At 48.2% G+C, this 26,173-nt stretch overlaps 1 protein-coding gene across 1 annotated transcript in view; it reads left to right on the top strand.

Annotated features, from left to right (window-relative positions):
• Positions 1 to 25,969, top strand: part of LOC139235407 (zinc finger protein 850-like) — a gene marked incomplete at its 5' end in the record, with an annotated part of 112,392 nt that extends 86,423 nt beyond the window's left edge. Inside the window, one exon of the mRNA XM_070866536.1 lies at positions 25,630 to 25,969. Coding sequence (XP_070722637.1) covers positions 25,630 to 25,969 — 340 coding nt within the window. The remainder of the gene's footprint in view (positions 1 to 25,629) is intronic.
• Positions 25,970 to 26,173: the final 204 nt, after the last annotated feature.

Genomic DNA, 26,173 nt, shown 5'->3' with positions numbered 1-26,173 from the left:
AGTCCCATTGCATTTCTCCTCCCGCCAAAGTATCTTACCACCGTCCAAGTATATGCCTCCCACAGCCAAAGTGCCTTACCCCAGTACCAGTATAAGCCTCCCCCAGTTGAAGTGCCTTACCCCAGTCCTAGTCAATGCCTCCCCCAGGCAAAGTGCCTTACCCCAGTCCCAGTATATGCCTCCCCCAGCCGAAGGGCCTTACCAAAGTTCAAGTGCATGCCTCCCCCAGCCGAAGTGCCTTACCCCAGTCAGAGTGCATGCCTCCCCCAGCCAAAATACCTCACCCCAGTCCCAGTGCAGGCCTCCCCCAGCCAAAGTGCCTTACCCTAGTCCTATTGCATTTCTCCCTCATCCGAAGTGTCTTACCACCATCCCAATATATGCCTCCCACTGCTGAAGTGCCTTACCCCAGTCACAATGTATCACTCCCCCAGCTGAAGTGCCTTACCAAAGTTCAAGTGCATGCCTCCCCAGCCTAAGTGCCTTACCCCAGTCACAGTGCATGCCTCCCCCAGCCAAAGTGTCTTACCCCAGTCCCAGTATTTGCCTCCCCCAGCCGAAGGGCCTTACCAAAGTTCAAGTGCATGCCTCCTCCAGCTGAAGTGCCTTACCCCAGTCCCAGTGCAACCCTCCCCCAGCTGAAGTGCCTTATCCCAGTCCCAGTGCATGCCTCCCCCCAGTCCCAGTGCAACCCTCCCCCAGCTGAAGTGCCTTACCCCAGTCCCAGTGCATGCCTCCCCCAGCTGAAGTGCCTTCGCCCAGTCCTAGTGCACCTGCCCCCAGCCAACGTGCCTTGCCCAAGTCCGAGTGCAGGCCTCCCCCAGCCAAAGTGCCCTACCCTCGTCCCATTGCATTTCTCTCCCTGCCGAAGTGTCTTACCACTGTCCCAGTATATGCCTCCCCCAGGCAAAGTGCCTTACCCCAGTCCCAGTATATGCCTCCCCCAGCCAAAGTGCCTTACCCCAGTCACAGTATATGCCTTCCCCAGCCAAAGTGCCTTACCCCAGTCCCAGTGCAGGCCTCCCCAACTCGAAGTGGCTTAATCCAGTCCCATTGCATTTCTCGCTCATCCGAATTGTCTGACCCCAGTCCCAGTATATGCCTCCCCCAGCTGAAGTGCCTTACCCCAGTCCCAGTTTATCCCTCCCTCAGTTGAAGTGCCTTACCGCAGTCCCAGTGTTAGCATCCCCCAGTTGAAGTACCTTACACAAGTCCCAGGTATCCCTCCTTCAGTTGAAGTGCCTTACCCCAGTCCCACTGTGTCCCTCCCCAGATGAAGTGCTTTACCCCAGTCCCAGTGCATGCCTCTCCCAGTTGAAATGCCTAACCGCAGTCCCAGTGTATGCCTCCACCAGTTGAAGTGCCTTACTCCAGTTCGAGTGCACACCTCTGCCAGCCGAAGTCCCTTACACCAGTGCCAGTGCATGCCTCTCCCAGCCAAAGTACCTTGTCCCAGTCCCAGTACCAGTATATGCCTCCACCAACCGAAGTGCCTTAAACCAGTCGCAGTTTATGCCTATCTCAGCCTAAGTGCCTTACCCCAGTCCCAGTGCACACCTCCCCCAGCCGAAGTGCCTTGCCACAGTGTGAGTGCATGCCTCCCCCAGCCAAAGTATTTTACCCCAGTCGCAGTGCATGCCTTGCCCAGCCGAAGTGCCTCACCCTAATCCCAGTATATGCATCCCCCAGCTGAAGTGCCTTATCCCAGTCCCAGTGTATCCCTCCCCCAGTTGAAGTGCCTTAGCCCAGTCACAGTTTATGCCTCCCCCAGTTGAAGTGTCTTACTCCAGTCCCAGTGTTAGCATCCCCCAGTTGAAGCACCTTATCCCAGTCCCAGCACATGCGCCCCCCCAGCCGAAGCGCCTTACCAAAGTTCAAGTGCATGCCACCCCCAGCTGTGGTGCCTTACCCCAGTCACAGTATGTGCCTCCCCCAGCCAAAGTGCCTTACCCCAGTCCCATTGCATGCGTCCCCCAACCGAAGTGCCTTACCCTAGTTAGAGTGCATGCCTCCCCCAGCCGAAGTGTCTTACCCCAGTCACAACATATGCCTCCCGCAGCCGAAGAGCCTGATCCCAGTCACAGTGCATGCCTCCCCCAGCCGAAGTGCCTTAATGCAGTCCAAGTGAATGCCTCCCCCAGCCGACGTATCTTACCCCAGTCCCAGTTTATCCTTCCCTCAGTTGAAGTGCCTTACCCCAGTCCCAGTGCATGCCTCCCCCAGGTGAAGTGCCTTAGCCCAGTCCCAGTATCTCCTTCCCCCAGTTGAAGTGCCTTACCCCAGTCCCAGTGTTAGCGTCCCCCAGTTGTAGTGCTTCATCACAGTCCCAGTGTATCCCTCCCCCAGTTGAAGTGCCTTACCCCAGTCCCAGTGTTGGCGTCCCCCAGTTGAAGTGCCTTACCACAGTCCCAGTGTATCCCTCCACCCGTTGAAGTGCATTACCCCTGTCGCAATGTATCCCTCCCCGAGCCGATGTGCCTTACCCCAGTCCCACTGTATCCCTCCCCAGTTGAAGTGCCTTACCCAATTCACAATATATGCCTCCCCCAGCCGAAGTAGCGTTTTTCAGTGCAAATGCATGCCTCCGTCAACCAAAGTACCCTACCCCAGTCCCAGTGAATGCCTCCCCCAGCCAAAGTGCCTTAAACCAGTCCCAGTGTATCCCTCCACCAGTTGAAGTGCCTTACCGCAGTCCCAGTGCATGCCTCCCCCAGTTGAAGTACCTTACACAAGTTCCAGGTATCCCTCCCCCCGTTGAAGTGCGTTACCCTAATCCCAGTGTATCCCTCCCCCAGCCGAAGTGCCTTACCCCAGTCCCAGTATATGCCTCCCCCAGCCGTAGTGCCTAACCCCAGTCCCAGTGCATTCCTCCTCAGCCAAAGTGCCCTACCCCAATCCCAGTATATGCCTCCCCCAGCTGTAGTGCCTTACCTCAGTCGTAGTGTAACCCTCCCTCTGTTGAAGTGCCTTACCCCAGTCTGAGTGTGTGCCTCCCCCAGTTGAAGTACCTTGTTTCTGTCCCAATGTATCCCTCCCACATTTGAAGTGCCTTACCTCAGTCCCAGTGTATCCCTCCCCAGCAGAAGTGCCTTACCCCAGTCCAAGTGTATCCCTCCCCCAGTTGAAGTGCCTTCCCCCAGTCCCAGTGCATGCCTCCCCCAGTTAAAGTGCCTTACTCCAGTCCGAGTGCACACCTCTGCCAGTCGAAGTCCCTTACACCCGTGCCAGTGCTTGCCTCTCGCAGCCAAAATGCCTTGTCCCAGTCCCAGTATATTCCTCCACCAACCAAAGTGCCTTAAACCAGCCAAAGTGCCTTACCCCAGTCCCAGTGCACACCTCCCCCAACCAAAGTACCCTACCCCAGTGCCAGTATATTCTCCACTAGCCGAAGTGCCTTACCCTATTCCCAGTGCATGCCTCCCCCAGTTGAAGTGCCTTAGCCCAGTCCCAGTTTATGCCTCCCCCATTTGAAGTATCTTATTCCAGACCCAGTGTAGCCCTCCCACAGTTGAAGTGCCTTTCCTCCAGTCCCAGGGAATCCCTCCCCCAGTTGAAGTGCCTTACCCCAGTGCCAGTGTAACCCTCCCTTAGTTGAAGTGCCTTACCCTGGTCCAGTGTATCCCTGCCCCAGTTGAAGTGCCTTACCCCAGTCCCAGTATATGCGCCCCCAGCCTTAGTGCCTTACCGCAGTCCCAGGGTATCCCTCCCCAGCTGAAGTGACTTAGCCCAGTCCCGGTGTAAGCCTCCCGCAGTTGAAGTGCCTTATTCCAGACCCAGTGTATCCCTCCCACAGTTGAAGTGCCTTTCCTTCAGTTACAGTGTATCGCTCCCCAGCCAAAGTGTCTTACTCCAGTCCCAATGTATGCCTCCCCCAGTTGAAGTGCCTTACCCCAGTGCCAGTTTATCCCTCCCCCAGCTGTAGTGCCTTACCTCAGTCCCACTGTAACCCTCCCTCTGTTGAAGTGCCTTACCCCAGTCCCAGTGTATGCCTCCCCCAGTTGAAGTAACTTGTTCCTGTCCCAATGTATCCCTCCAACATTTGAAGTGCCTTACCCCAGTCCCAGTGTATCCCTCCCCAGCCGAAGTGCCTTACCCCAGTCCAAGTGTATCCCTCGCCCAGTTGAAGTGCCTACCCCCAGTCCCAGTGCATGCCTCCCCCAGTTGAAGTGCATTGTTCCAGTCCCAGTGTATCCCTCCCCAGCCGAAGTGCCTTACACCAGTCCAAGTGTATCCCTCGCCCAGTTGAAGTGCATTGTTCCAGTCCCACTGTATCCCTCCCCCAGTTGAAGTGCCTTACCCCAGTCCCAATGTATCCCTCCCCCAGTACCAGTACATGTCTCCCCTAGCCGAAGTGCCTTCTCCAAGTCCTATTTCCCTGCACCACCTGCATGGAATGATTCGGGCCAGGAGGGGGCGGGGCTTGCCGCTTGTCAATCACAAAGTGCAGAACCAATAGTTTCCTGGGTTAATAAACCTGGGGAGTGAGAGGGGTCACACAGCCCGAGTGTGGGCCCAGGCCCGAGAGACAACACTCCGCACCATCCGCTTCACACACACCCGGGCTCGTCCCCAGGCCCCGAATCACAGCCTGCAGACCCCGTGTTTACCCACCGGTTACAGACACGGTCAATGAGCGTCCGGGGGAGTGGGCTCAGCGGCCGCCATCTTGGTCAGGGCGGGGCGCGCAGGCTCAGCGGCCGCCATACTGGTCAGGTGGCGGGAGCGGGCTCAGCGTTCGCCATCTTGGTCAGGGTGGGGCGTGGGAGATCGTGCTGAGCGGCCGCCATCTTGGTCTGGGCGGATCTCGTGGCGCATGCGTGACTTTTTCAGCAGGGACAATGGATGGGCGGGGCTTCAGGTTGTCTGTCAGTTTGATTGGACCACATGTTTGTGACCAGGTCAGTGGCCCCTGAAAGGGAGTCTTCTTGTGCTGATTGTTGCCTGGTGACTCTGGGCCAGCCGGACTCACGCCATTGGGCCAGCCTGGGCTCACCCTATTGGTCCAGCCCAGGATCTCACTATTGGGCCAGCATGGGCTCATCCAATTGGGCAAGCATGGGCTGACCCTATTGGGCAAGCACGGGCTCACCCTATTGGGCCACTCAATTGCACTCTTTTGGGCCAGCCCAGGCTCAGCCTGCTGGCCAGCCCGGGCTCACCTTATTGGGGCAGCATGGGCTCACCCTATTGGACCAGCACAAAAGATGCAGTGTCCAGCAGAGAGAATCAGCAGCTCATTGATTTTATTCTCACTCTGTGCACAGCGGGTGCAGAACTGAACCCAATGTTGTAAACTGGAAATGCATCATCACAGTCACATTGGGGAGAGGACGTTCACTAGCTCTGAGTGTGGGAAGTGATTCACTCAGTAATCCAACCTGCTGACACACCAGCGAGTTCACAAGTGACTGCAGGGGTTAGATTCTGCTGTTATTGCTGGTGTTAATGGCTTCCTGACTGAATCTTGTTTCTTGTGTTGGTTGGAATTTGTTTCTGCTGATGAGAATAATCCCTATAACTGGGCTGGATTTTAATAATTTGATATTTTAAATAACAGAGTGTGTCGATATTTGATGTCTCCAAGATAAGAGAGGACTAAGTTATTTCCTGTTACCGACTGCACCATTTTGTGCATTTTCTACTTTCTAATTCTACATTATTTTAGTCTCATATCTTTGGTTACTCTCAGGGACAAGTCCCAGTTCCTCTTACCTTCCAGAGTACCTCTCCTTGCCTTGGTATCGAGCAAAGGTGTCAGAAACATGCCTGGGATCACTAAACACAAAACCCAGTCTCTTAATCACTTTCAGATACTGGACTGAATGTGTGCCCCTGTTGGAGCGGATTTTTGGACATATACTTGACTAGTATACGGGACCAAACATTTGTTTTTATTTTCCCCTTGAATGTATTTTGTAAGGGACAATACTGATGCATTGTGCTTTATACAAAAAAACACAGTTAGACTTCAAGGTATGCTGGCCTTGAGTTATGGAGATAGGAAAGTGAGATAATGAACGACTGGAGAGATAAGCAGGGGTATGTTTGTCTTTACCGATGCCAAAAAGACTGCCACTTGTTTTTTTTGTTGATAAAAGGGGAACTAATCCTCTTGGATGTATATAATTCCTGTCACAATGCGATGCTGGTTTATATCAAGAGCTCAGTCTTGGACAGTAATTGTATGAAAAGCTTTGTAAACCTTGTAATGCGATGAATGGACTTAAGGACGAGTGCTAAAGCACGTGATGTAAAGTGACGTAATTTGTAAGATGAAAAACCTCACTGGAGATATCAAATTGAGAAGCTGGTTCAGGGGTCTCTAACACTTCTCCCAAAGCTTTGTCTCCGATTTAATAAACCTCTCTTTATATATTATACAGTCTCGGAAATATTTTTCCACAACAAAATGGCGTCACAAACAGGATACTGTCCGATCAGAAGTGATCACTTAAGACAGTATCTGGAATCTGGTGTTAGAGACTGAGAGAGAGGTGTATGAGCACGACGGGATAGTGCATAAGATACGAGTAAGTAGATAGCAGGAGGAGGCTGACTAACCAGTTTGAGTTGTCCCTTTAGTAAATAAGGTCGGTGCAGAAGGGAGCTGATCACTCCAACCATGAGGCGAAACTCCGGTGGTAAGGAAACACGCTAGCTTTGTTGCGAAGACAAAGGGTCTCCACAGAGTAGTCGTGGCCGCGAGTATTACAGAAACAAAGGGAAGCGTCCGAGACTGACGAACATGGAAGGTAAAGAAGGGAATGTAAAACGCGGGCTGCCTGGGTCATTAATTAATTCCTAACATTAATTGCAACTTGCGTAATTACATAATGCCATAAGAAAGCTGATAGTGACTATCTTAAGTGACATATGGATCCAAAAATAGAACTGGCCATACTTAAGCTTTGTTGAATGAAGAGAGACTTTTGTGATGCCTATTTTGAATGAGAATACTTGTGTGATTTTGGCAGCGGAATGAATGAAAAGCCTGTTTGGTAAGGTATGGAGTGGCTGCCTGTTTTAGCTCCACCCACTTTTTCCAAACAGAGTGAAAGTTTATTTAACTCTTCGTAGTGTTGTCCTGTATGTGGGAAGTTTAAGAAAGTGTGAACCTTCTGGTATTACATTTTAAGTTAGAAACGCAGGTGTGGATATATACGGATAATAAGTTACAGAGCTAGGAAATGCACAAAGGATAGGTTTGTTGAATAAAATATAAAAATTCATGGTCCTGGTAGTAAAAAAATAAAGAATTTATTTGTCACGCTCACTTACTTGTCGAAAGAAAACATGCAATTGGGTTGAAAGACATAAATTTAGTCGAGGAATGAGATAAAGAATGCCTTTTAAAACGCTCGCATTTTCCTTTGTGTAAACCCTTGACACAAAAGCTTCTAGATCAGTAAAAAAAAAAAAGTTTTCAATCTAGAAATACCTTCAGGGATCAGGTCAAACTCCTGGGCGAGTGGTGAGCTATCTGTGAAGGTGTAAAATGGACTTTGCAAAAGACTAAAACAGTAAACTTTAGCAGTTTAGAAAAGAAAAAGATAAAGACGCAACTTTGAAAATAAACAAATTGAACAATTGGAAAGAACAAGTGTCTTCGATTGTCTGATGATTTTAAATACAAAACCTAAATTGAAGAAAGGTGATCTAAAAATAAAAGACGTAATGCACTAAATAGGTGCTGGAAAAATAAAGTTGTTTGCGATGGATAAAGACATAACTTACTAAATACCAGTTGATATCAGCTGTGAAAAAGATATTGGTTTAATTGGGGAAAAAAAAGAATTTGAAGAGGTAAAAAACACTCTCCATTGATAATGATTTTAAATTATTAAAATTAAGTCAGTGTTGCTGGGGCCCGAGACGAACAGATAAGTATTGAGAAACTATACCAGGACACTTCTGAAGAGGAAATAGGTATGTGGACAAAGCAGGGCGCAACGCAAGGGAAGGATAACGTTTGGAGACGAAACGACAAGGTAATGGCGCCTGAATGCATACAGAATACCTTATTGGAGTTGCATCATGGCCTGTCTCATTCAGGATGAGAGGCCATGACCGGGAGTCTTGTGAGAGATTGGTGGTGGAAAGGGATGGGGAGAGATATCACCAAACATTGCCATCGATGCATTACGTGCGCACAATATTATCCAGGCCGGCCCATTAAAATTAAAATGGGACACCGGCCCCGTCCACGGGGGCCATGGGAACATGTACACATTGATTTCACAGGTCCTTTGTCCCCATCCCATGTAAAAACGATATTGCCTAGTGATTATAGATCAACTTACCCGGTGGGTGGAAGCTGTCCCCACACGTGATTGCACTGCCTCAACAGTGGTAAGGATATTCTGACCAAGGCACCCACTTCACCAGGAAGATTGTAAAAACAATATGCCAGCTGATGGGCATAAAACAAAAATTCCACATCCCCTACCACCCGCAGAGTTCTGGGATGGTAGAGCGCATGAACCATACCCTTAAGAACGCCCTGGAAAAGGCCATGCAAACGTCAGGTAAAACGTGGACGGAAGTATTACCCATTATTTTGATGAAGTTAAGAACCACGACAAACCGGACAACCGGATTAACCCCTTATGAACTAATGACAGGAAGGGCGATGCAATTACCAGAGAACATCATAACAGGTGGGGCCGATGTCGGCCCATTAAAAGACAAAATAAAACGGTATGTTTTGGAACTAAGTACTCAATTAAAAGGGATGCATAAATTAGTTAGGGACAATCAGGAAGAAAGAGACGCAGAAGCAGAGCTTACAAAGCTCCCTGAAGTCCCGTTGGCGGGAAGTCACGTTATGGTAAGGGTCCTCCTGGGAAAACTGGGGTTTGCCCCAAAATGGATAGGACTATATGAGGTTACAATCAGCAGGGACACTTGTGCCTGCATCGATGTTAAAGGGAACGGACAATGGAAGCATTGGACCCAGCTTAAGGTTTTTGAACCAGCCGTTTAGCACACGTATTAGTTGTTGTTGTTTGTCTATTTACAGATTGACAGCAAAAGATTCTTCAAGCAAGCCATATGGCCATTTTGACTATTTATTAATTATAGAGTAATAAGATGAAACTATATATTGCGATCGGTGCGATTATCATAGTTCGTTTTTGGTCCGGCCTGCTAGCTAGACCGAAACGAGAGTTACATGTGAATACCTTTTTGTACATGTCTTATGTTTATGCGCAAAATGGGAACTTTTCCACTTGCTGGGTATGTTCGCACATCCCCATACATAACAAAGGAGGCATCCCTTTGAGGTTAATCTCCCTTAACATTTCGGAAGTAGCGGAGTGGGTAATAAAGAAACATGGAGATGGGGGGGGGGGGGGGTTACCTTTTGGATACATTGACGGATGGTACCAGCCAGAATACAATAGTTCGGCACGACCCCCGTTCCTGGTTTTGATCAACACCTCAGAAGTTGGAAGACCCACCGCTGACATTTGTTTCACTCGAAACCTGACTGATGAGGAAACAGGTTTTGAGCAGGATATAGCAATTGTACGCAATACTTTAACCTCACCAGTTGGAACATAACAGACAGCGAAACAATAAACCAGGGGTTCCTTGAAATGGAGGTTTTGAAGAATCAGACAAGTAGCCAGGTATGGGACCTAAGATTAGGTGGCGACGGGAGCTGAGAGAGAGAGATTGGGATCGAATCTAACAGCATACAATGGCACTTATTTTGTGTGCGAGCACAAGGCCTATCCCTGGTTGCCACAGGACTGGAGGGGGTCCTGTTATTTGGGATATGTGGTCCCCTTTGTCAGACGGGTACATACTTTAGCAGAAGTACAGACACCAGGTCGAATAAGACGAGCTCTAACCCCGGTAGAGAGGTTACTTGGGGTCATGATGCTCCCATTCAGGATAGGACGTACCATGAATTACGTAACCGAGATAGGGTACTGGAAGAGATAGTTAAAGACACTGCTGAAGCAATGGAGGGCATAACGGCTGAAATGGTAGCCATACGCACAATGGTACTCCAGAACCGTTTGGCCCTAGATACTAGCACAAAGTGGGGGCACATGTGCCTTAATTGGAGCTGAATGTTGCACTTACATTCCCGATAATTCAGAAAACAACCAATCTCGCTGATCACATAAGAAGGGAGGTAAAGAAGTTATCCACGACAGCAGGAGGATCTGGCTGGTTTGACTGGCTGTTAGGGGAATCCTGGGGGTCCTATCTTATGCATGGAGTAATTATTCTGGTTGTAATAATAATTACTTGCTGTCTGATTATCGGGTGTTTTAATAAATGCTGTAAAGTTATGATGGCCCGACTGATCCAGTAGCCAGTCTAATCGCCGAAGATACAGCAGCACACCTGATGGAAATACATGAAAACACCAAGGATGAAGAAACAGACGACGTTGACACCGACCACTATCTTTGAAGGGTAGCCTGGAGCTACAGGCAAGGTGGACATACGGAACATCAGGGAAGTAACATATCCCAAAGGACGAATATATGACACCATGCTACTATCATTGTGATCATCTGGATTTTGTGAACATCCTCCAGGACCAAAAGGGGGAATATTGTTGGAGCGGATTTTTGGACATATACTTGACTAGTATACGGGACCAAACATTTGTTTTTATTTTCCCCTTGAATGAATTTTGTAAGGGACAATACTGATGCAATATGCTTTATACAAAAACACACAGTTAGACTTCAAGATATGCTGACCTTGCGTTATGAAGATCGGAAAGTGAGATAATGAACGACTGGAGAGATAAGTGGGGGTATGTTTGTCTATACCGGTGCCAAAAAGCCTGCCACTTGTTTTTTTGTTGCTAAAAGGGGAACTAATCCTCTTGGATGTATATAATTCCTGTCACAATGCGAGGCTGGTTTATATCAAGAGCTCAGCCTTGGACAGCAATTGTATGAAAAGCTTTGTAAACCTTGTAATGCGATGATTGGACTTAAGGACTAGTGCTAAAGCACGTGATGTAAAGTGACGTAATTTGTAAGATAAAAGAACCTCACTGGAGATATCAAATTGAGAAGCTGGTTCAGAGACAGGGGTATCTAACACTTCTCCCAAAGCTTTGTCTCCGATTTAATAAACCTCTCTTTATATATTATACAATCTCGGAAATATTTTTCCAAAACACCTCACAGCATCTCTCTCTAAACCAATCACATCAAATAATTGGCAAAGGTTTAGAATCAACTAGATGAATAAGTAAACACATCACAGCCTAATAACCTAGCTCTATATTCACAGGAGAAAGTCTGTTATCTAATGCCTCGAATGTCAATTGGTGAGATGAGCGACTGAATCACTGTCCACGTGCAACAGCATCCATTCCCACTGTCCCCACATTTGCAGTGTTGAGTCAGGTGGGCGCACGAGTCTCACAGGCTGAACGATTGTTTCAGGTACATCCACACACACAACATGTGTCCTGTTCTCCCCGCTGTGATTGGTGTTTTTACAAAGGCTGATGATAAGGTGATCCTGATTAATCCAGGGAATCTGTCAAATCTTGACGTGATGTCTGGTTTGAGTTTCCCAGCTGCTAATACCCTGCAAATGGTGATTACAAACGTTGTTACTTTAAGTAAAGGATTGAAATTCAGAACACACTATTCCAGATTCTACAGAACATCCTGTCCTCTCCTGTCCCCGCTAAGCTGTAAATTCCTTATTCAAGGCTCTCCCCTCCATCCTCACTCTCTAAAATCAACATTCCTTTCATCGCCTGAATTGTATTATCTCCAGAAATGCTGAATCTGGCTGGGTGCAATTCCACAGACATTAGAAAACCTCTCGTGCCTCACCGTCAGTCGACACAGTGAGTGCCAGCAGGATTCCCACTGTGGTAGGCATCACAGCCTCAAATCCTGTCCTCAAATGACATCCACACACTTTCCAGTTGATGTCACTTGATCGGTCTGAAGAGCAGGGGCAGTGTCTGATTTTTACTCTTATTTAGCCAATGGTACTGAGGACAATTATAACCCCTGAACTGCTGCCTTGGCTGAGGTCAACCAACAGCCCAGATCAAGGATTGAACTTGGGACCTTCCCAGTCAGTATTGTAATGTTCTAAAATTTTTTGGGGTTGGGGAACGGTTAGAAAAGAATATTTTGAAACAAATTTTACTCCACCTTTAAATGAAATCTTCGTCACACTGCACAAATCTGGACTCTTTCCAAATTATACAATTGGATCATCAAAATCAGTGAGACATTTTAGAAATGCTCAAGTCACTGAAATGGACAGCTTTCCATTCACTGCACAGTACAGAAGGGAGAGACTGTTAATGGGAGCTCGGTTAGTGAAGTCCTCCGACAACCCAAGATAAACTGGACTGTCCCTTTAACTATAAAGTAGCAGAGAAAGGGGAGTCCCTGTCCCTTTAAATATCTGCCCCATTCCTCCAGGCAGTGGGAGGAGGAACAGCGCACGGTCTCTTTGTATCCTGACCCAGCAAGCACCGCCGGATGGGCTGCCGCAGGGTCCTAAATTCCACATCGATTATTGTAGGGTTGAGCAGAACAATTGAAAAGGGCACACACAGAGTCTTTGCTATATATATAAATATTTATGTGTGTTTGTAAACAAAACACGACACTCTTAATGTTTGCTGGTCAATTGCACAGAGATAAATAATTATCTTCGCCAATTATTTTCCAACAATTTATTTCCATTTTGTTTACAATGCAATTGCGGGGTGTTTAATAACTTTACCATTTATTGATGACACATTGTCTTGTGTGCTCTTGTTCAGAACGTGACGTCACACTGACCATTCTGTTACACGGTGACCATGTCTGTCTGCAGTAATCATTGGGAAAGCGGATTAAATCACATCGAGGATAATGAGCAGCCCCCCCCCCCGCCCCGCTCCTCCCCGCCGTCTCTGCGCTTTATTGTCCAGTGATCATCGCACCGTCACACAGAAGCTCCTGAGATTTACCTCCAGTGTGGATCATTGCTGTAACTGATGGTAAAAATGAAATTGTATGGGTGAAAGAGGAGCTGGGGAGAGGAGTTGTATTTAGAGAGGGAGTTGAAGAGTCGGGGTGAAGGAGGTGTATGAGTGAGGGCGATTTACTGAAATTAATCACTTCTGTTGTGCTTTGATGCGGTTCATTTTTATTTTAAAATGTTTAGAATTGCGTGTTTCACTGAAGTTAAATGTGGGGCAGCAGGTACTTGTGGGCACTGGGTTGTTTCTGTTGAATTAATGTGGACCGTGTTAATTGGGAATAGACTGAGTGGGATCATTCTGTGCTGAATACAATGCTGGGCTGCGGGTTTGCACTCAGTCCCAGTGACGAGGTGCTTTCGACAACAACTCCAAAAGCTACTCGTATTGTGACACCAAATCCAGGGACCAATTACACTGAGACACCAAATCCAGGGACCACTTACACTGCGACACGAGATCCTTGGACCAGTTACACTGAGGCACCAAATCCAGGGACCACTTACACTGAGACTACAAAATTACATAGGATATACGGTACACAAATGGGCCATTCGGAATAACCAGTCCATGCTGGCGTTTGTGCACCATTCGGGAATTAGAGAGTCTTAGTGTGGGCAATGGTCATGATGGTGAAACCACCTCTAGTGAGGGCAAAAGCTGAGTAATGGATGAAGATATGACGGTGGAATCACGTGGTGACTCGTGGGGCCTGGTACAGGAACATAAGAAGTAGGAACAGGCATCGGGCTCATGGCCGATGTGATCATGGACTCAGCTCCACTTTCCTGCCCGTTCCCCATAACCCTTTATTACCTTATTGCTGAAAAATCAATGTATCTCCGCCTTAAATTTATTCAATGACCTAGCCTCCACAGCTCTCTGGGGCAGAGAATTCCACAGATTTACAACCATCTGAGAGAAGAAATACCTCCTCATCTCAGTTTTAAATTGGCGGCCCCTTATTCTGAGACTTTGTCCCCTAGTTTTAGTTTCCCCTGTGAGTGGAAATATCCTTTCTGCAAGAACATTGTCGAGCTTCCTCATGATCCTATATTTTTCAATAAGATCACCTCTCATTCTTCTGAACTCCAATGAGTATAGGCCCAACCTACTCAACCTATCTTCATAAGTCAATCACCTCATCACTGGAAGCAACCTAGTGAACTTTCTCTGAACCGCCTCCAATGCAAGCATATTCCTCCCTAAATACGGAGATGAAAACTGTATGCGGTACTCTTGATTTGGATTCACCAATACCTTGTGCAGTTGTAGCAGGACTTCGCAGCTTTTATAATCCATCCCCCTTTCAATAAAGGTCATCATTCCATTTGCCTTTCTGTTTACTTGCTGTATCTGCATAGAACGTTTTGTGTTTCATGCACAAGGACCCCCAACTCCCTCTGTATTGCAGCACTTTGCAATTTTTCTCCATTTAAATTATAATTTGCTTTTCTATTTTTTTCAATTTTGTAATAGGTTATTGTCAGAAGAACTTTTCAGACATGCTGATAATTTGATGTAACCAGCGCAGCAAATGTATCCGTCTGTTCTTGTTCCAAAATACCAAAATCGAATGTCACTAATTAAACGTTGGTTGAGATTTGTAGAGATGCGGAAGAAGGGATGAAATGAGGCTTGCAGGGAAGAAGATTCTTTGAATGAACAATTTGTGAGGCAGTTTTGTGACTCGTCTGCATGAGGTTAAAGGCATGAAATGGAAAAGGACACGTCCAGTGTCACTTATATTGTCAATAATGATTTCTAAGTTAATTGCTCATCATCATAGGCAGTTCCTCGGAATCAAGGAAGACTTGCTTCCACTCCTGTAGTGAGTTCTTTGGTGGCTGAACAGTCCGATACGAGAGCCACTGATTTGTCACAAATGGGACAGATAGTTGTTGAGGGAACGTGTGGGTGGCACTGGTTTGTATACGCTCTTTCTGCTGCCTGCACTTGATTTCTGCATGCTTTCGGTGTTGAGACTCGAGGTGTTCAGAGAATTACTATCTCCAAAGCCCCATCATCATCATCATAGGCAATCCCTCGAAATTGAGGAAGAATTGCTTCCACTCTAAAAGTGAGTTCTCAGGTGATTGTACAGTGCAATATGGGAATTATAGTCACTGTCACTGGTAGAACAGACAGTCATTGATGGAATGTCTGGGTGAGGAGTCTGGTTTCTCAGATGCTCCTTCCGCTACCTTCGCTTGTTTGCAGCATGCTCTCAGCGATGAGACTCGAGGTGTTCAGCGCCCTCCTGGATGCTCTTCCTCCACTTACGGTGGTCTTTGGTCAGGGATTACAAGGTGCCTAATATCCTACTGACGATCCCAACCACTAACCCCAATCCTAACAAAAAACCACAACCACTAAATCCTAAACTCGCACCCAAACCCAGTCCCGAACAAAAGGTTATTCACAGGGATCAGTGGAGGAGCTAAAGACCCGATAATGGAAATATTTAAACAATTATCTTGATGCAAGAAATTCTGCAAGCTATGTAAGTAACAAGAATATATATGAACAAAACTTTCAAAATCAACAAAGACAGTTACAAAGATCACACATTTCAAAGACTATTACATATAGTAACCACATTCAAAAATCGTTAAACAATGTATAAAATAATAGATTTCAAGTCTAAAGCATCATAGTTCAATCAATAGTTGGTTGAAAGGAACGTCATATGAGTGTAACGTGAGACACTCCGGTTCAATTTATGACACCCACAAGCCGTATACTCAAACAGAACATCATTGGAATTTTATGTCATAAAAGATGAACTGGGTGAGAAGTGAAATAATCTACAGTAAGCAAAGGCCCAAAATGGAACAGTCGGTAACAGAACATTAAGTAGATATTATTATGGAGAAATCAAACATTCGACACACTGTGTTTGAACCAAGCTGATTTATTCAATATTTATATAGAACATTAATCTCCAGCTCAGGTATAGGGGTTATTAAGATCAGCAGAAACAAACAATATCTGCCAGAATGAATATCGTTCAATGCCCAATGCAATTAAATTATATCCTGTTCTATTCACCAATGCAGCTTTTAAATGGCGGGTTATTTACCCAGTATGCACCACGGGCGAGAAGGTGCCGAACCCAAACTACAGGAGTTCAGTGCGCAGGCGCGCGTCGTGGCTGGTTTTGGAGCATGCGCGGCGAATGTAGTGGCGAAGGAGAAACGGGCAACATGACCTCCGCAGAAGGGCTCCATTTGAGCAGGTGGAGGGGAGCAATGGACCAGCGGGTCGCGTCGGAGGCTTCATAAAGCACCGGTGCCCGCCGCAAGCCCGGAATAATAACCGGCATATCGGCGGTTGCAGTTTTGGGACTTTCTCCCGGTCACAGGCCCAGGCTAACGGCGGCCATCTTCGTGCAGGAAGGCGGGTTCAGCGCTCGGCCAGCTTGATTCGGTGAGTCGCACCGCGCACATGCGCGACCATCTTGGTTCAGGAACAAAGTGAGCGATGACTGTGTTTCCAACCGGGTCCCAGTGGGTAAAGGAATTGTTCAGATATTTTATTCTCACTCTCGACACCTCGAATTTCTCACCATCTCCTCTCAAGGCGATGCTTAGTACCGACCTTATGGGTTAAATCCTACATAATTGTAACAGAGAAGGGCCAGAAATATTGAATCCATGGGTTAGAATCCCCATGTTCAGTCCCAGGGTTAGAATCTCCATCTCATCATTAGCATAGGCAGTCCCTCGGAATCGAGGAAGACTTGCTTCCACTCCTGACGTGAGTTTATTGGCGGCTGTACAGTCGAATATGAGAGCCACAGATTCTGTCACAGGTTGGACAGATAGTCGTTGAGGGAAGGGGTGGGCGGGATTGGTTTGCCGCACGCTCTTTCCGCTGCCTGCACTTGATTTCTGCATGCTCTCTGCATTGAGACTCAAGGTGCTCAGCGCCTTCCCGGATGCACTTCCTCCACTTAGGGTGGTCTTTGGCCATGGACTCCCAGGTGTCAGTGGGGATGTCGCACTTTATCAGGGAGGCTTTGAGGGTGTCCTTGTAACGTTTCTGCTGCCCACGTTTGGCTCGTTTGCCAAGAAGGACCCCCATAAAGAGCACTTGCTTCGGGAGTCTCATGTCTGGCATGCAAACTGTGTGGCCTGCCCAGCGGAGCTGATCGAGTGTGGTCAGTGCTTCAATGCTGGGGATGTTAGCCTAGACGAGCACACTGATGTTGGTGCGCCTGTCATTCCAGGGGATTTGTCGGATCTTGTGGAGACATCATTGGTGATATATCTCCAACGACTTGAGGTGTCTACTGTACATGGTCCGTGCCTTTGAGCCATTCAGGATGGTGGGTATTACTACAGCCCTGTAGACCATGAGCTTGATGGTAGCTTTGAGGGCCTGGTCTTTGAGCACTCTTTTCCTCCGCCGGCTGAAGGCTGCATTGCCGCACTGGAGGTGGTGTTGAATCTCCTCATGAATGTCTGCTTTTGTTGATAAGATGCTCCCGCCGTATGGGAAATGGTCCATGTTGTCGAGGGCTGCGCCGTGGATCTTGATTACTGGGTGGCAGTGTTGTACGTCGAGTACTGGCTGGTGGAGGATCTTTGTCTTACGGATATTTAGCGTAAGGCCCATGTTTTCGTGTTCCTCAGTAAATACGTCAACTATATCCTGGAGTTCAGTCTCAGAATGTGCGCAGACACAGGCGTTGTCCACGTACTGTAGCTCAACGACAGAGGTTGGGGTTATCTTGGACTTTGTCCCGGAGGCGGCGAAGATTAAACAGCTTCCTGCAGTTTCTGTAGTTTTGTTCCACTCCAGCAGGGAATTTGTTGACTGTGAGGTAGAGCATGGCAACGAGGAAGATTGAGAAGAGGGTGGGAGCAATGATGCAGCCCTGTTTGACCCTGGTCCGGACGTGGATTGGGTCTGTAATGGATCCGTTGGTAAGGATTATCACCTGCATATCATCATGGAGCAGGCGAAGGATGTTGACACATTTTTGAGGGCATCCATATTGGAGAAAGACGCTCCATAGAGCCTCATGGTTCACAGTGTCAAATCCCTTTGTAAGGTTGAAAAAGCCCATGTATTACGGCTGGCGCTGGTCCCTGCATTTTTCCTGCAGCTGTCGCGCTGCAAAGATCATGTCCGAAGTGCCCCGTGGGGCACTGTGATTCCAGGAAGAGCTCCTCGGTCACAGGGAGAAGACGGTTGAAGAGGGCTCGAGCAAAAACTTTCTCAGTGCCTGATTAGCAGTGAGATCCCTCTGTAGTTGCTGCAGTTGGAATTGCCCCCCTTTTTTTAAAGATGGTCACGATCACTGCATCTCTGTGATCTCCCGTCATGCTTTCCTCCCTCCAGATGAGAGCGATGAGGTCATGTATCCATGCCAACAGCACATCTCCGCCATGCTTTAGCGCCTCAGTAGGGATTCCATCCGCTCCCGATGCCTTGTTGTTCTTGAGCTGTCTTATGGCTTTTCCTACCTCATGCAACGTTGGTGTTTCACTGAAGTGGGGGTGGGACGCATGCTGTGGGATGGAGTCGAGAACACTCAAGTCAAAGTCAGAATGTCGATTGAGGAGATCTTCGAAGTGCTCCTTCCAGCGGGCCTTGACAACCTCGGTGTCCTTGATGAGTGTTTCCCCATTCTTGGCCAGCAGTCGGGTGGGGCCTTGGGCGTTTCGACCGTAGGTGGCCTTGACTGATATGAAGAATCCTCGCACATCAGGGCTGTTGGCTAGTTATTGTATCTCCTGTGCTTTCTCCATCCACTACCTGTTCTTTAGGTGCCAGATTTTTTGTTGGACCTCAGCATTGAGCCGCCTGAAGTGTTGCTTTGCTGCTCCTGAGTTGGGTTTTTGCTTGAGCCTCAGAAATAAAAATTCTTGGATCTCTGATCATTCTCATCAAACCAGTTCTCGTGTGTTCTGGTTGACTGACCAAGTGTCTCTTCACAGGCACTGGTTATGAGGCCTTGAGTGCAGACCAAGAACTGTGGGCATTCAGCATCTCAGCGTCATCAAGTCACGTCAGGTTAGCTCTGAAGCATTGGCTGTATAGGGCTGTCTTAGCTGGGTCTTTAAGTGCCCCGGCATTGACTTTCTTGTGGCACTGCTTCTGCTGTCCCCTCCACTTTGGGGTTAATGTCGATGATGAGTCAGGCGGTCGTCCGGCCAACAGTCGTCAGCTCCTGTCATTACGCGGGTGATGCGCACACCCTTGCGATCCCTGGCTCGGACGATGACATAGTCGAGCAGGTGCCAGCATTTGGAGCAAGGGTGTTGCCACGATGCCTTGTATTTTTCCTTCTGGCGGAACAAAGTGTTGGTGATGAGAAGTTCATGTTCTAGATATTTTGTCAGGAGTAGGATACTGCTGGAGTTGGCTTTCCCTACCCCCTCACTGCCAATCACGCATCCCCAGAGGGCTGTATCTTTGCCGACCCTGGCATTGAAGTCACCGAGGAGGATCAGTTTGTCACCTGCGGGGACACAGGACAGGGATGTTTCGAGGTTGGAATAAAAACCCTCTTTGGTCTCATCCATTTCATCCAGTGTTGGGGCATATGCACCGATGACTGTGGCGCATTGGTTCCGGGATAGGGTGAGTTGAAGCATCAAGAGGCGTTCGTTAACCACAAAGGGGTGTCTTTGCGGCTGTCGACCAGCTCATTTTGATGGCGAAGCCGACTTTATGAAGGTGGCGTTCTTCCTCTGGTTTTCTTTTCCAGAAAAAGTTGTAACCTCCATCTTGTTCCTTGAGCTAGCCTTCCCCTGCCTGCCGGATCTCGCTTTGGGTGGCGATGTCGATGTCAAAGCTTCTAAGTTCCCGGGCAACTATGGTGGTGCTGCATTCTGGCCTGTCCAATGCGAGTCCTGTCGTTTCAGGTCCCGAACTTCATGTTAACGGAGTGGAAGATGCCTGTGTGTGAGTTCTTTTAACGTGGGGCGGCATAGCTGAGCAAGGTCTTGGTCCAGTGGCAAGGGATCCAAGACGACTGGAGACCAGGCACTTCTGTATGAGCCGAATTGCCTAAGGCGAAATGTTAGCTGCAATCTCGGCGTTGAGGAGCACCCTTGTTGGTAAGTGGTCCGAGGCTTAGTTGGGGGCAGGCATTAGGAAGTCAGTTATCTGCTGGAGTTCCAAGTGGGAGGTCAGCAAGGAGTAGGAGGGTTAAAGAATCATAGCCAGGCCACTAGTGGGGAAGGGGAGGTCCAGCCATCGACGAGGAGAGACATATAGGCCCGCTGCTGGAGGGACGAAAACCCGCCGCTCGAGGGATGTAGGCCCACCGCAGGAAGGGCCGGGTGATGTCGCGGTTGCCGGGTCGGAGGCACACCTGCTTGCTGGGCGTCGTCGTGAGTAACCTGCTTTCAAACGGCTGAAAATGATGCTAATAAAACACATCAAACTATTTTCTATTTAGATTGGGGTACAGTATTCAATTGCTTAATAAAACATTTTTAAAAGAAAATTATTCTTAAAAGTTCCTCCATGTTGTTTAAAAGTTTCTTCAGAAGTTTTAAAAGTTTCTCCAGGAGTTTTAAAAATGGTTTTCCAAATTATTTAAAATTTTCTCCAGAGTTTTTAAAAGTTTCCCCAAGTTGTTTAAAAGTTTCTCTTGAAGTTTTAAAAGTTTTCCCAAGTTGATTAAAAGTTTAAAATGAAAGTCAGTAGTAACCTACCTGCCTTCGTACTGTTCCATGGGTGCTGCCATCCCACTGCAGCTGCACAAAGCCCTGGCTAGACTACACCTGGAGCACTGCGGGGAAGTAGAGGCTCAGTCATCTCTGAAGGGGGCTCGAATGCCTGGACGCCATGTACATTCCCAGGGTCAGAATCCCCATGTACAATCCAAGGGTTAGAATCCCTCTCTACATTCGCAGTGTCAGAATCCGCATGTACAATGCCAGTGCTAGAATCCCCATGTACAGTCCCAGGTTTAGATTCCCCATGTACTCTCCCAGGGTTAGAATGCCCACATACTCACCCAGGGATAAAATCCCCATGTACAGTCCCAGGGTTAGAATCCCCATTTACAGTGCCTAGGTTAGAACCCCCATGTATGGTCCCGGGGTTAGAATCCCCATGTACTCTCCCAGTGTTAGAATGCCCAAGTACTCTCCCAGGGTTAGAATCCCCATGTTCAGTCCCAGGATTGGAATCCCAATGTACAGTCTCAGGTTTTGAGATTGAGGCCTTGAATCTGATTTGGGGAAAAATCATAGACACATGATTCAATTTCTATCCTAAACTATTTGAAATCAAATTAAATTAATTGTTGCAATTAACACATTACTTTCATGCCAAATGGGAAACAAGTGATGTGTGGGCTGTGCAGGAGTGTTTGCGCCCGGTTACACAGCATGTCCTGGCTCTCCACTCTAAATGCACTTCTTTAGGTTCACAGTCTCATTGACACATCCAAGTGACGAGATGGACCTCGCCCTTTAAACCCCATCAGAGAAATATCAGCATTTGATGTTTAATTTGCTAAATCTTTATAAAACACTGGTTAAGCCTCAGCTGCAGAATTGTGTTCAAGTTTGGGCTCCAAACTTTCGTAATGATGGCAAGCTTTTAGAGAAGGTGCAGAAGGAATGGTGCCAGGGAGATGAGACTTCCGTGATGTGGAGAGCCTGGTGACGTTTTCTCCAGAGAGCAGGAAATGGTAAAAGGAGATTTGATGGAGATGTACAAAATTATGAACGATTTAGATAGAGTAAATATGGAGAAGGTGTTTCCAGTGGCATTAAGGTAGGTAACCAAAGGAGTCAGACTTCCGATGATTGGCAAAATAACGAGAGGTGAGATGTGGGATCATTTGTTACTCAGCGAATTGTTATGATCCAGATTGCACTGTCTGAAATGGTGGTGGAAGCAGATTGAATTGTAACTTTTAAAAGGGAATTGTATAAATACTTGCTGGGAAAAATATATCTAGCAATGGGTAAAGAGCAGAGGAGTGAGACTCATTGAACAGCCTACCAAAGAGCCGGTACAACAGGATGGGCTGCATGGCCTCCTGTGCCGTCCTCTCGGGGACAATGGCGGATGATCTTACCCAGAATGCTCCGCCCGTCGGAATACGCCCTATCTCCATCAGCAGGGGGGCAACTTGGGTAGAGCTGGTCCCTGGAGAGCACGCCCCTGTGCGGAGAGGCTCCCGGGAACTGATTGTAGCGAGCATGGCATTAGCATCACCAAGTGTGGCTCTTAGGCGCCAGGCAACACCGAGTGTGACTCTTAGTCCAGGGCAGCACCGAGTGTGGCTCCCAGGCCCCATGCACCAGGCCCCATGCATCACTGAGTGCGGCTCTCAGGCCCCGGTCAACACCGAGAGTGGCTCTCAGGCCCCGGGCAACACCGAGTGTGGCTCCCAGGCCCCATGCACCAGGCCCCATGCATCACTGAGTGCGGCTCTCAGGCCCCGGTCAACACCGAGAGTGGCTCTCAGGCCCCGGGCAAAACCGAGTGCGGCTCTCAGGCCCCGGGCAACACCGAGTGTGGCTCTCAGGTCCCGGGCAACACCGAATGCGGCTCTCAGCCTGCGTGTCAAAGCCTCCGGCCTGGCACCAGCAAACCCCGGGGGCAGTGCCTCCCCCACACCACGAAAACAAATACTTGCGTTTATACAGCATGTCCAGCAATTCCCAGCTGCTCCGTATCAGGGTGGGCACTGAATGCGGAAGTCACTCCCTGGCCTCCTGTACAGTATAGAATTAGGCAGTCCCTTGCATCGATGATGACCCACTTCCACACCAAAACGCATGAGTTCACAGATGTTTCACGATGAGACCTGATATTCCAGGTCCCGAACTACATATTAAAGTGTGAAAGAAGCTTGTGTGTGGATTATTTTAACGTGGGTAACCGTTGCACACCAGCCACCACACGGGCTGAACAAAGTGAGGTCTTGGTCCAGCGGCAAAGGTTAACCAAGACGACTGGTGACCAAGCTCTGCTGCACAGACCTGGTGCACATATTTGCAATGCCCATAGATCGCAGTGCGGTCTGGCCCATGCTGTCCCTGGACCCTTGCCGATTCCGGGCCCCGAACTCACACCTCTTGTGCCCCAATCTCTCCACCCCAAACTCTCATCTCTCGTGGGGCCCAATCTCTCCGCCCCGAACTCTCGTCTTTCGAGGGCCCCAATCTCTCCGCCCGAAGTCTCGCCTCTCATGGGGCCCAATGTCGCCACCCAGAACTCTCGCCGCTTGTGGGCCCCAATCTCTATGGCCTGAACTCTAGCCTCTCCTTGGCCCCAATCTCTCCTCCCCGAACTGTCGCCTCTCCTTGGCTCCAATCTCTCCTCCCCAAATTCTCGCCTCTCCTTGGCCCCAATCTCTCCATTCCAAACTCTTGCCTCTCCTTGGCCCCAAACTCTCAGCCCCGAACTCTCGCCTCTTGTAGGCCGCAATCTCTCAGGCCCGATCTCCCGGCGCTACTCCACCCCGACTTCACCACTCCTCTGCTGCTTGCCGCATCGCCTGCTGCACCTGGGCCGTTCCGATGGTCCTGCCCATGCTCCAATCGCTGACCTGGATTCCAGTACAAAGCAAAATCATTGAGGAAGAAATAAGCGGGATATCTGGACAGGAATAGTGCAATCAAGCAGACGCAGCATGGATTCATGAAGGGGAAATCATGTTTAACTAATTTACTGGAATTCTTTGAGGATATAACGAGCATGGTGGATAGAGGTGTACCGATGGATGTGGTGTATTTAGATTTCCAAATGGCATTCGATAAGGTGCCACACAAAAGGTTACTGCACAAGATAGAGGTATGTGGCGTCAAAGGAAATGTATTAGCATGAATAGAGAATTGGCTGGCGAACAGAACGCAGAGAGTCGGGATAAATGGGTCCTTTTCGGGTTGGAAATCGGTGGTTAGTGGTGTGCCACAGGGATCGGTGCTGGGACCACAACTGTTTACAATATACATAGATGACCTGGAAGAGGGGACAGAGTGTAGTGTAACAAAATTTGCAGATGACACTAAGATTAGTGGGAAAGCGGGTTTTGTAGAGGACTCAGAGAGGCTGCAAAGAAATTTGGATAGGTTAAGCAAATGGGCTAAGGTTTGGCAGATGGAATACAATGTCGGAACGTGTGAGGTCATCCACCTTGGGAAAAAAAACAGCAAAGGGGAATATTATTTGAATGGGGAGAAATAACAACATGCTGAGGTGCAGAGGGTCCTGGGGGTCCTTGTGCATGAATCCCAAAAAGTTAGTTTGCAGGTGCAGCAGGTAATCAGGAAGGCGAATGGAATGTTGGCCTTCATTGCGAGAGGGATGGAGTACAAAAGCTGGGAGGTCCTGCTGCAACTGTATAGGGTATTGGTAAGGCTGCACCTGGAGTACTGCTTGCAGTTTTGGTCACCTTACTTAAGGAAGGATATACTGGCTTTGAAGGGGGTACAGAGACGATTCACTCGGCTGATTCCGGAGAAGAGGAGGTTACCTTGTGATGATAGATTGAGTAGACTGGGTCTTTACTCGTTGGAGTTCAGAATGATGAGGGGTGATCTTATAGAAACATTTAAAATCAAGGAAGGGATAGACAACAGAGAGGCAGATGGGTTGTTTCCACTGGTAGGGGAGACTAGAACTCGGGGGCAAGGCCTCAAAATACGTGGGAGCCAATTTAAAACCGAGTTGAGAAGTAATTTCTTCTCCCAGAGGGTTGTGAATCTATGGAATTCTCTGCCCAAGGAAGCAGTTGAGGCTAGCTCATTGAATGTATTCAAGTCACAGATAGATAGATTTTTAACCAATAAGGGAATTAAGGGTTACGGTGAGAGGGTGGGTAAGTGGAGCTGAGTCCACGGCCGGATCAGCCATGATCTTATTGAATGGCGGAGCAGGCTCGAGGGGCTAGATAGCCTACTCCTGTTCCTAATTCTTCTGTTCTTATGTTCTTATGTAAAATCTAGAATCTGAAGTCTACAAATCTCGGACAAATTAGAATAAATCGCCTCTCAACTATGCTGCATATGTTAGAAAGACGCTTTGGATACCTGGCCTCCTGTGTGGGTCTGTTTGTTGCATCTGTTTGAGCTGGAGTGGAGATGGAGGAGAAGCTGCTGGGTTTCACCCCCAATATTTCTGGGCCCAGTGGGACCAACAATTCCCCATGTGGGGCAGTCAATGAAGGTGGGTTCCATTTCCTGAAGGACATTGATAAACCAGTTGGGTTTTACCACAAATTGGCAATTTTCATGGTTACTATTTCGAGTGCTGGCCCCACAAATTACCAAGTTCATTAAGCTGAATTTCTCAAAGTGCCTTTGTGTTTTTGTGGATTCTCTCTCATCCACCCTTTTTCTTGACTGAAATTCACCTTTCAGGGTATTAAAATGGGAGGATTTATCGACCAGAGGCTCAAACCAAACATCAGATTAACATCTGACGAAATCACTCGATTCATCGGGAATGGATTATCATCCAGCAACGATGGATACAAAAAGCACTGTTCATAGCGGGGAGAAAGTGTACACGTGCTCTGTGTGTGGACAAGGCTTCAGCCGATCATCCAACCTGGAGAGACACAAGCGCAGTCACACTGCGGAGAAACTGTGTAAATGTGGGGACTGTGGGAAACGTTTCAACTACCCGTCCCAGCTGGAAACACACCAGCGAGATCACAGTGGGGAGAGACCGTTCACCCGCTCCGAGTGTCAGGAGGGATTCACTCAGTCATCCAACCCGCTGATACATCAGCAAATTCACACTGGGGAGAGGCCGTTCACCTGTTCCGTGTGTGGGAAGCGATTCACTCAGTCATCCACCCTGCTGACACACCAGCGAATTCACACAGGGGAGAGGCCGTTCACTTGCTCTGATTGCGGGAAGGGATTCATTCAGTCATCCCACCTGTTGAGGCACGAGCGAGCTCACACTGGGGAGAGGCCATTCACCTGCTCTGAGTGTGGGAAGGGATTCACTCGGTCATCCCATGTGTTGAGGCTCCAGCGAATTCACAAATGATTGTCGGGGTTGGATTATGCTGTTATTGCTGCTGTTAATCACAATCCGACTGAACCGTGTTCATTCTTACAGTTGGGGTTTGTTTCCGCTGATGAAAACTCCTGTAACTGGACTGCAGTTTAATATTAGGGATGGAGACAAATAAATTCGTGTTGCTTTCAACACATTGCTGTAGATTTTTCTCTTTCCTACCCGAGTGTTTAG

This window comes from Pristiophorus japonicus, chromosome 23 (assembly GCF_044704955.1).
Source record: "Pristiophorus japonicus isolate sPriJap1 chromosome 23, sPriJap1.hap1, whole genome shotgun sequence".
Classification (NCBI taxonomy): Eukaryota; Metazoa; Chordata; class Chondrichthyes; family Pristiophoridae; genus Pristiophorus; species Pristiophorus japonicus.
The sequence above is the reverse complement of the archived record's forward strand: the minus strand, read 5'-3'. Positions and strand labels throughout refer to the sequence as shown.